This window comes from Ixodes scapularis, unplaced genomic scaffold (assembly GCF_016920785.2).
Source record: "Ixodes scapularis isolate PalLabHiFi unplaced genomic scaffold, ASM1692078v2 PGA_scaffold9__187_contigs__length_104089568, whole genome shotgun sequence".
NCBI classification, from domain to species: domain Eukaryota; kingdom Metazoa; phylum Arthropoda; class Arachnida; order Ixodida; family Ixodidae; genus Ixodes; species Ixodes scapularis.
In genome coordinates, this window is record NW_024609884.1 from 57,617,712 (window position 1) to 57,629,158 (window position 11,447).

Consider the following 11,447-nt stretch of genomic DNA (forward strand, 5'->3'; position numbering starts at 1 on the left):
ATGACCTCATCTGAATAAAAATATATGAAAGATGTGTTTTAGTTTCATGAAACTGGAACTCAGAGTCACTTCTTGTATAGGGCACTGCTAAGTGAAGGCTTTGAAAAAGGAACCTACTTGGGGAGTTATCTTTTTTTCCAATATAATAACGCAATATGTTTTTAATAGAAATGAATACCGAAATAGCGTATAACAGGGTACCCAAATTTAAGAACAATCGGAGGTGGTTTTTTATTTTTTTTATTCGCATCGGAAGTTTTCGTTTTGATTTTTTCCCCATGTTTGCCTAAATATTTACGATTATCGTATCACGCAGATACCCAATATACATTCTAAATATTAGCCATATATAAGCAGAATACTATCTGAAAAGTATATGATTAAATTATTTCACGAGATACAGGCCTCCAAGTTTTGCAATTTGTCGTTCGAGCTGGCACGTTTGGCAATGTTTAGAACAATAAATATAATTTAAATAAATATTACTATATGCATATTACAAGTAAGCTGTACCCATAGTTTGTTTCTAAAAAGTATCAGAATTCTCCTAATTTTATCGTTTTAGTTATTCAATTTCAAACGTATCCCCTCCGTCAGTGCGCGTTCATGCAACTGCCCACCTCCTCTCATGCCTTACAAATTTTCCTGTCCCCAATTTTTTTTTTTCTGGCCAAAACTAAGTGTGCATTCGTTTATACCTGACACTAGACAATGGCATATAAAAACATCAGTTGATTTAAAAATGTCGACCAGCCACCCTTTGGTCAATCTCATCTGAAATCACCCAGTAATATTCCATGCCAGTTTGACCTTGCACGCACAGATCATGAACCACAACTTTAGTTTTAATTAAGTACTGCCTGTTTGTACAGGGATTTGCATTCTAGCTGCGCACAAAAGCATTAGCATTTAACAGCTCTAAATGTATTTTACTGAGTGCCGTTGTAAGCCGGACTCAGAATTTGCTCTAATCAAAACAATGCACAAAAAAAAAAGAAAAAAAAGAAAAGAGAGTTATTGGGGTCTATCTTACAAAATTTCTTTAATATTGACATTGGAGGGGAGCATGATGCAGCTAAGACTGGTGCAGCCCACTGCTACAGAATGACCGACTAAAAGTTGGGGGGAATCGGTGTGCCGGTGTCCTTAGCCAGGGCAATCATTTCCTCTGCAAAAAGAAACAAGAGTTATTAAGCAGGATGACTTTTTAAGGTTAAAATTATATTTATCCAAATAGCCAACACCCCTGCACACAATGTGAGAGTTCCCAAGACAAACTAGTTCCTACAGTCGTTAAGTAGTGTGCAAAATGGAGAACATTTAGTATCAGCTGCTCTGGTAATAGTGTCAATCGAAGCACCGGCTCTTTTGATTAAGGTTTCCAAAGCTTCTGGGAACTTAATTCAGAAAATGAAAACTCATCATCCGACAGAGAAGCTCTGTAAAGTACCTCCAGTGCAGAGTCCGAGACTGCCAGAATGTTGTGAAAGCGAATGCGCCAAAATAAAATGGAATGAATAAAAAAAAAAAAGTCTTCTATGCTTCTTGACCAGGACAGCTTGCAAGCACCCGCACATAATGTCACTAAATAATTTCAAAAATAACCTGTGTTTACTTATTTTTTGTATTCCCTTAAAAAAAATCAATTAAAACACACCTGAAAAAAAAAATGATCACAACAGTGTTAATTTTCTTTTTTTACTTCCAAAGATGATAATTCACTGGCCACTGCAGAAAAGGGTAATCCCCAAAGCGAGCAAGTGAGTGATCTCAGTGAAAACAATGGATTCGGAGAGTCCAGATGGAATCCTGCAGCAGGATGCTCTAGCTTCTCTTTCAACATGTTCACACCAGATTCTCTTTCATACAATTGAATTTGATCCTAGCAGCGTAGTGCCGAGCAAAGCATCTTGGGTAACTTTTGGCCACCGTTTCGGTTTCGATTTGCCAACCTCGATTCACGACATCCCGTCACAACCAAACACACTGCACGCCTTTTCGAATGCGACTTTTCTTAAATTTATGGAGTTGTCTACCAATACGAATAGAATACTGGAACATGTTTTTCGGAACTCCCGACATACCAGAGTTTGTGCTCAAACAAACAAAAGAAGAATTTTACTCGGCCAATCACCTATGCTACATGCACGGCGGGACCAAGTGGGGACCAGGACAAAGCTGTCTGCTGCGAATGGTCAGTGGCGCGGCGCTGTCCAATCCCGGCAGCCGGCATGGTTCCGGTTCCTTGGTTCTACTCGGTCCCAGAGTGTAGACCCCTGTTCCATTGTCTACATGTCCCAGACTTCTTAAATGATCCGAGAGTCGGAAGGGCTATGCAGCACTCTGGAGTGGTGCCAGGCTGCTATAGTCGGTTACAAGTCAAGAAGGTAGGAGAAGCTCCTCCCACAAGCGTGATGCGCCGGTTTCAAATCCCTTTGCAGTCGAAAGAAGAGTTCACTGGAAACGCTCGTTGTTCCGCTTCAATGGATAGATATTGGCTACAGAGTGATGCCAACTTGTCTCTGATCCCACTTTTTAAGAAAGCGACCTTTGTATTCATCGGAGGGGGAACCGAGCCCCTGAATGCAGCCTTTGTATCCATCGGAGGGGGAACCTAACCGCCAAAAGTCGCATTTGTTTCCATCGGAGGGTGAAAACTCTAATCTCCCTCTCGTGGCTTCCACAATGCTAAGTCAAAGTCGAAAGATAAAGCTAATATGTACAGAAAGGCAAGACACACCTCGCGCGTTGGCCACGATATCACGGAAACGATGGGACGCTATTGGAAGCAGGGGTGGCGGAGGGATATATGATTCCCTTTGAGGGGCATTTGCCACTACCTTCTTGACTTGTAACCTACTATAGAAAGGTATGGGATGTGGCAGGCCATAATCCTACTCCTCGTAAAGTCTAGGCAGGTCCTTACGGCCACTGGAGGTCAGTGTCTCAACGAGGGCTCTCACGAAGACGAATGCTGACTTTATTTTAATACCGTGCTGAGATGCAAAACTTTGTCAATGGTGAAACTGAAATTGAAATCATGCTACTCCTCTCTAAGCTAAAATGATACCATAATGCCACGCACGCAGTGTTGCATTTTTGAAAGTGCAGTGGAATCTTGTTAATATGATTCTGCACAATACATTTTTCGGTATGTTTTTTTTTTTTCATTCCAGCCAACGGCCCATTGGAACAATTTATTTTGATACGGCTAATACAATCATATTTTCACTTGGGATCGGACAATACGACAGTTGAAATGGGTTCTCATGGGAAAATATACCTGTACATTCCAGTTACCAGCTCAAACCACATTTACACAAGCCAAGAACGACCCACTGCACGGCCGCGTAAGTTACGATCAGCACCACAGCTCTGAGAAGTCGCAAGTCGCGACGATCATATCGCGACTGCCACAGCCGCCATGGCTAGAGGGTCGCAGTTAGGGCTAGAGTGATCATCATGGCCGCCAATGCACCCAGTCGGGTGGCATCGTGCGCCTTCAAGCAGAAAGTAGAGCAAATTTTCAAGCGCGTGACCACGAAAAGTATGCGTAGAGAGCCTAGATTGAAGGGAGGGTCCATTTCAAACCATGGGAAGCATGGTTTGAGACCCCCTGCGGCAATCGGTCGCAAGTGTGCAAGGAGAAAAGCAGAAGGAGAAGCGTTGACGTCTGCAGGCGATCAATGCTTTTGTCTTTTTGCTGCAGCTCGTATTGCAAATGTGGCCCATAGACCACGTGATCCTGATCCGGCAGTTGGAAACTATCTGTGTGGTGCGTCTATCATAAGAACGGAGGGATCGGTGGCCGAGTGGGCTAACGCATCTCAGCTCGGAGCGTGGAGCGAAAGCTTGCGCTGCAGAACCTCCTAGGTTCAATCCCCACCCCCTGCCCGTTTCAATCTGGATGAGTTTCGTAATGGCACGCATTCATGTAATCCCTACTGCGTCGCACACGTTAAAGACCCAAGGTTAGCGGTAGTACTGCACTGGCTAAATTTTTCATCTACAGCTAAGAGACAAGTCCCCAGTTGAGCCATACAAGCATCTAGGCTGTCTAACATACAAGCAACACAATTTTTTATCGTGAGAACACGCCTTTCTTGCGCAACTTGCTTCCTGCATTTTCTGCGCCTTCTTCTTTGTTTTCTGGGTAGATAGCAATCAGGCGTGCTGTTTTTTGGTGCTCCCTGCTCTCATGGTACCGAAATGTCAAGAAAATGCAAGCCATTAACTTTGAAAGAAAAACTGGACATTATTTGTAAGGTCGAAGAAGACTCGAAGAAGAAGCATGTAGATCTGGCACGCGAACTTGATTTGCCGGTTTCAACGCTTAACACTATCGTCGGGAAGCGGGAAGAAATTCGCAAGAAGCTGCAAGTGTTCGCCGCCGGCGTAAAGCAAACAAGAGAAAGAGGTCCTTCTAGCTTGGTTCAAGGAAGTGTGAGCAGCAGGCGTGAACGTCAATGAGAAAGTTTTACGCAAGAAGACCAATGAGTATGCGCTCTCCTTGAGCATCGAAGGCTTCCAAGCGTTGAGTGGATGGCTGCACCGGTTTAAGGCACGACACGGTTTGTTTTACAAGACAGTTTCTGGCGAAGAAAAGAATGCAGATGCAGTGCTTGTTTCCGACTGGATGTCACGTTTGCCAGCGCTGATTTCGCAATACTGGCCACGGGATATGTTCAATGCATATGAGCAAGCGTCTTCATCAACCTCCTGCCCAAAAAAGCGAAGGGCGGGATGTGCCAAGGAATGAAAAGCAAGGAAAGAGTGACGGTCCTTTTCTGTTGCATTGGCAACGCATTCGAAGCATTGGACGCTCTTCAGGCTTTCGTCTCAAATGCCGAGCTGAGCAACCAAACTGCGGTTCTTTTAATTTTCAGAAGAACTTGTTCATGGACATTGAAAATAAAAAAGTCCAGTGCAAAGTGACAACCTATTTCAAGGTTGCAGAATAAAAGCAAGTTTCCCACTAGGTATGCATTTTTAAGGCTTTTTGGAGCATGTTTGGCTAATACGATTTTCGGGCAATATATTCTTTTCTCGGTTCACGTGAAAATCATATTAATGAGATTCCACTGCAGTCTCTTCACGCTGCTTTAAATATAAGTCTGAAATGTATGCCATGAGCGTGTCCTAAAAAAACAAGCGGCCTTTATAGTACAGTACAATTAAATTCAATTTACCATCGAAGATTTATGGCATTATCACCATTTTGGCCCTTTGGAGCTGACGCATACATTGTGGTGAATGACTGTTTCATAAAAACACTCACAAAAGTTTACATTTCGTTAAGCCTGCAATTGGTTCCTTTGTTTGCAAGCAAAGCACCAAGGTGCTTGGCAGGTATCTGGCAGCATTGAAAAATAGCTTTTTATTGTTAGGAAAAGTCACGAATGATGATGATGATGTTTCTGGAGACCGGCAGATAAGTCAGTTCGAGGAAGATGCTAAGATTAATGAGTAATGTTTTCAGTGCGATGATGTCTGCACCATCCAGGGTCACTGGTGCAGAACGAAAGAGCAGTAGCTACCAAGTTTCAATAGGGCAAAATGGCAGGGAATCTGTCCCATCAGACATCATGCAATGTTGACGGGCCAAACTTACTGTGAAAGCATGCTCACAATTGAAGTTTAGTGGTTGTGCAACATCACTAATTTCAATTACTTTATGCATGCTTTACTTTTTAGGCATAAGTAAGATTCATGTTTTCTAAGATTTTTTTTGCTCTTTATTAGATAACAGTTTTCTTTATTTGAGTTCCATTTTACTGTTTCTAATTTTTCAGAATTCAAAATTAAAACTTGGAGGACGCATAAGCTTCGCCTCTAAGAATGGAACGCGATAGCGTAATCAAGGCTCGCATTGCCTTCTCATTCACTTTTCATGCTCGAGACGTAAGTGCACTCCGAAATCCGGAGACGCTATTGCATCTCCGATAGTCCTGTCACTGCTATCGCCTCGCTTCGGCTTCACGGGCACTCATATAAACAAGTAAACCCTTGCTCGTCACCAAGCCGTGCAAGTGTGCCTTGCGTAGCCTAGTCAGTAGCGTGTCTGGCTCGCAACCGAAGGGTCCTGCGTTCGGATCCCGTCTAAAATTCTTAAATCTTTTCTTCAAGGCAAAAGAATTAATTTATAAAGTGATATCATTCGAGACATGTGACAAACTTTAATTCACATTACATGTCATGTTTTAATCACTTTCATTCCACACGTGACTGTTGTGGGTTGTTTGAAATTTCCACGCGAGGTCATGTGGCTGTGACATCATGACCCTATCCAACCAATCAGGATTTTTCCATCACGCCATCGACGCCGGCTTTCTGGCGACACGAGCTCCTAACGCTATCGCATTAAAATAAATCACACTCTTACGCAAACATATCCTAAATTCATAAGAGCTCATCTGCATCGAATGTCATTTCTTCAGCTGCATTTGACATTGGTGTCCTTGCCATTAGAATATTAACTGTCCCACAACAAATCTCGCAAAGTGTTGCTTCAACTAACGTCGATACTTTGAAATAAATAAACACCTAGATGTGGTCGGTGAGAAGCAAAGAAGCTCCAGCCCCATCCTGCCCCCCTATGTAAACTACAGATTTACAGCTTTCATTGTTCTCCCTCTACGAAGCATCAATAGTATGCTCTAGACGGGAAACCGAAACAGTGGCTTTTGTCGTGACCCTCCAGTACACTGACCCATAGTTTTGAACGAACCTTGACGAAATAAATGGTAAACCCTCTTGTGTTAATAGCCCAATACTTCAAAGGAAACTGAAGTGACCTCTCTTCAGGACCACCGAAATTGTGCTATCATAAAATGTATTAGCAAAACACCGCCATTTCTCTTTTATATTTTGCCACCGTGGCCTCAAAATTCAGAGTTCTTCGGATAAATCCGAATTGAGGAAAAATTTACCGGCAAGTTTTTCGGAGTTTTTATGATTTATCAAAAAATATGGAACCCTAAGATAAGGTAGATCAGTCATTCAGCAAGAAGAGTTAAGGATTCAGTCACTAAAAGCATCTTCAAGTGTCTATCATACATAAAACTTTTTTTACTTCTTATTAAAGAGAAATTAGAAGTTCAAAATAAAAACCTGGCCTTTTGTTACAAATCTGACAAAACGAAAAAGAAAAAAAAAAAATAGCCTACTTGTTTTAGCCCTTTAGCTATGCTGTGAAATTCACACAACAGCAAGCGTGAAATGATAAACGCTTTATGTTAAAGCACCACAAGAGCAATTACATAAAACAGCCCGCATCAACAAGGACAACACCCTACTAAATTCTCAGACAGAAAAATTATGGGAAAGTGCCCAACCATGCTGGGTGACATATTCGTTTCACTTCACAGACACTACCTACCGAAATTCGACCATGACAATTGTACAATAAAAAAATCCTCACTATGAGAAGACGCGCTGCAGGTTGCTGATACATTACCATAAAATAGAAAGTAAATATTTGTGGCTTGCAAACCAAACAAAAAGAGAGGGCCTCTCATATGCCTGCAAAAGACTGGGGACTTAATCCCCCTTTTTACAAGTATGGATTTGAGTTGAGAGTAAATGGATTTATTATCCTCTCTTTATACCCACTGAGCAGAGAAAAGTATTAATTTCGGTGTGAGAGATTACTACACTGGTGCTCTGCCTGGACCACTGCAACACAATACGCCCAATGGGATGTAGCTATTATATACGCAGCGTCAGTGGGTGCTTGTTTTCTAGCCAAGTACTCTCGAGCGAAGAATTTGAAGTAACATTCATTTACGCGTCCTGGAGATATTGTGACTTGCAACCCAAGTCTGGGTAGCCTCTGTCAAATTGTGGTCACCTTGGTGGGGATTCAAACCCACCAAGGTGACCACAATTTGACGGTGGTCACCTTGGTGGGGACTGAGGATCCGTAGGCCGGCACTGTGCCTCAGAGCCACCGAGGTGGCTGATACACCAACATATGGGAATCGTTTTAAACGGGACAAAGGTGTACACAATAGGCGGGCTATTCTATGAGGCACAGCAGAAATTAACTGTACCAAATCCCAATTTCAGCAGCAACATGCAGCTCATACGTTTTCAGAACAGAATCTAACCTAATAAAACAGCCAATCACTGCCCAGTGACAAATACACACATTGTGGCAGCCCATGAAAGGTGGCCACATAACCAAAAAAGGGAGCAAGACCTCTATCACTCGACCACACCCTCACGTTGCACATTCCGTTGCACACTGCTAAATCCATGTGATGCTCAGCTCTTTCGGTGCCACACCCGGGGGCCATTAATCAACTGTGATAGGTAGTTTCCACGCACCAGAAAAATTAGAATTTGGCACGCTGGAACATGTGGCACCATCTCGTAGATAGCCAAAGAACTACAGCTTTGGTTTAGAATTCGTTTTGCACTTTCTGCCAAGCTGGTGATCTATCAGAAATAAATCTCTGCGTGGCAGTGGCATTTGTCAAACATGGTGTCCCGCTGACTGAGGGAACTGCTATAAAAACAGCCTCAATCACACAATTTTGACAGCTTTTGCTGCTTGGTTTTTGGATGAGAGCAGCAGTGGGGACTGGATGTTGGATCATTTGATTTGAGCCCCTACAACAGCATTTCATATCCAAGGCACAGAATATCAACAGGCACTCGTCGTCAAATGTCATTCTAGCTTCCCAGGCTCTCCTCAGCCGGGATGCACATTTTACGTGTGTCGCAAGCCATACAAAAACTAGAAGAGGAGAAGTTGGGGTAGTGTTTTGTGAAAAAAGAAAGTGTTCTGGAGGACAGACATCTCCGCATGCAACAGCATCTCTGAATGGCGCGACCCCACAGAAGCATGCTTGCCGACGTACCAAATAAAGACAGTATTAGCTAGAAATCTCTAACTTACAGAAGTGATAGTAGTGTGTATAGAGCACACTTTTTGTATATTAACAATTTTTAAAAATCATGATTATATCACTGCAAATGCAAATTTTTGCACGAATTCTGAATTGAGCACTTAAACTTGACAAACTTTTGCAGCCATTAGCGTAAACCTTATTTTCTTCTAAACCAAACCTTATCGGCTACATTTTGATGCATCATACTTGGTCACATGCTGAGTAGTTCAAATGAAAAATGTTCAGTCCATCCCTCAAAAATCGCCACTTTTCCCCGTGGTTACTGAAAGAGTAAAGGTGACTGGCAGTGGGAAACCGGAGCACCTTTTTCTGTCTCTCAAGGTTATGTCATTGTGACAACATTGCGACTTTCCAGCGTCCACAAAACTCTTTCAAATGAGGGCAACCCTAGAATGATGAGGAATGAGGCTGAGCCTTAAGCGGAAAACACATGTACGACGAAACCGTTTGATCCGACGTGCGAACTGCCGGAATGACCTTCGGGGGCGAGGGTTTTCGTAGCTCCGAAGAGCGTCGAAAACCCTCGCCTTTAACCGTCGTATTGCCTGACCGGACGTCGGATCGCACGGTTTCGTCGTACATGTGTTTCGCGCTTTACAGAGCATTCCAATAATCACATTCTGCACACCGTCATCTTCGTCTACTGGGCTTTTTATGCATGCAGAGTAGTCCTCTTCTGAGAAACCTCAGGCGTGTGCATGCATACACAGCCCAGTATCTCAACAATTTTCACCAGGGCAAGAATCCCAAGGGGGGGGGGGGGGGGGGGGGGGGGGCAACTTTTCCCCATGTACCCTCTTCCAGATGCCCATGCAAAACACAGTACTAAGGGAATTATTTACATGGGTGGTCAAACAAACACCAGTAACAACTGGCTGCCAATGAAAGATCAGGCTCCGAGAATGTTTACCTCTGTTTTTCTTCCTCTTCTCTTCCTCCCGCTTTTCTCTCATCAACTCCATTTGCTGGGCTTCATACTCGCGCAGCTTGGTCTCCTTACGACTCAATCGCCCTGCGCAAATCGATGATTAATTTGTTGCTTGACAATATGGCCGAGCGTTCCACAAAGACCAGACATAATGCTGTAGACCTGATGATACCACCCATGCTGATGCTCAGGCTACTGCAAGAGTTTGGTCAAACAGTGCAAGCACACTTACATATAAGCTGCATTGAGCACCAATGTGACCAAAAATTCTACTTCCGTAAAGAAAATAAAAAATACAAGCCTCAGCTTTGAAAAGGATAAAAAAAAAATTAAATGTCATTAACCTTGAAAATGATAAACATTTTTCGGGAACTGCAAGCGGCGAAGAATTGGTGTAAAGGCTATACAGCAAATCCGCCCAGATGCCAGATGCCAAAGTTTCTGAACTGTTACATTATTTAAAAGTTGCAGGCGATTTTCTGAACATTTCAATGGGGAAATCGGGGTCGTTCTCGGTAGTTTCCGCCCTTCAGCCCCATGTATTCGTGGGCACTGTCGGCCAGCACTTTACCTTTGAAAAGTTTCGAGACAACAGTCAGTTCTGAAACTTTGGCGGTTTGGACCGCTAGCGCTACATTTGGCCGGAGATTGAGCGTTCGACGATGCAGAGTTTATTTTGGGGATTAAAACCAATACTACATATTTCCCGGGGACATCCTATATTTTGTAAAGTTGAGCACTTTCATCCCATCGTTCACATTAAGAGGAGCTACGTTTGCCTTTTAAACATTTGAACCAAGTGTAACAGACGGAAACAACTCACTGAAATGGTACGCTCCATAGAAAACGCCTGCAGTGAGTGCTCCCCATCGGCAAGCCTGAAAAGTAGGACCAACGTTTCAGAGCGTTTCGCCGTCTAGACCACGCGAGAAGAGGATCACGTAAGCCATCCCAAAAGTTCTCGTGAGTGATCAACTCCCCTCACGAGTAACAGAACAACGACAACCGCTGGCCAGCAACCTTCAGACTTCTCTATTGCAACTACTTACTTCGAACAAAACTGCTAGAAACTTCAGCAGGCTAAATTACTCATTTTCTTCGCTATCTCCGCTCGCGGCTGATTTAACACAACGAACATGATCACTATGTAGGCCTAGAGAGCGAAGCACGCAAACGCCAGCAAAACGACCTAATAAACATTCTTTCCAGGCTCCTGGAGTACAAAATACTGTAATACCCACGCAGAGTACACCACACTTGGCGATCAAAGTTCCGCATTATCGGTAAAGCCGTTTAAATGTGTCGACTACACCGTTTGACCTCTAGAGTGAAAGGTGAATACGATGACGAGTTCGCACGCTGTATAGTATTAAAAACGTTTCTGATGCTGCAGTTTAGATACGCACCCGAATGAATGGCGACACGGCAACTGGAGGAGCTAATTCGACCATTATAATGTCGATGAAGTTCTACGATAGAACCCTAACCTTCTGCAGACACACGAAGCCGGTCGAAAAATTGCACTCGAGCCCCTGAGCTCGCTCCAGGCCTGGTACAATCATACTCACTCGTTTCACCGACCTTTACTAGTGGCGTTAGTAGTC

General features: G+C 43.4%; 1 protein-coding gene across 1 annotated transcript; it reads right to left on the reverse strand.

Annotated features, from left to right (window-relative positions):
- Positions 1 to 1,023: 1,023 nt before the first annotated feature.
- On the reverse strand, positions 1,024 to 11,416 carry LOC8051509 (ATP synthase subunit e, mitochondrial). Its single transcript, XM_002433761.3, has 4 exons — positions 11,250 to 11,416; positions 10,667 to 10,721; positions 9,826 to 9,927; positions 1,024 to 1,168 (listed from the first exon to the last, which is right to left on the reverse strand). The coding sequence occupies exons 1-4, from the start codon at positions 11,292 to 11,294 to the stop codon at positions 1,113 to 1,115; spliced, it is 258 nt and encodes an 85-aa protein (XP_002433806.1). The 5' UTR covers positions 11,295 to 11,416; the 3' UTR covers positions 1,024 to 1,112.
- Between the last annotated feature and the right edge of the window lie 31 nt (positions 11,417 to 11,447).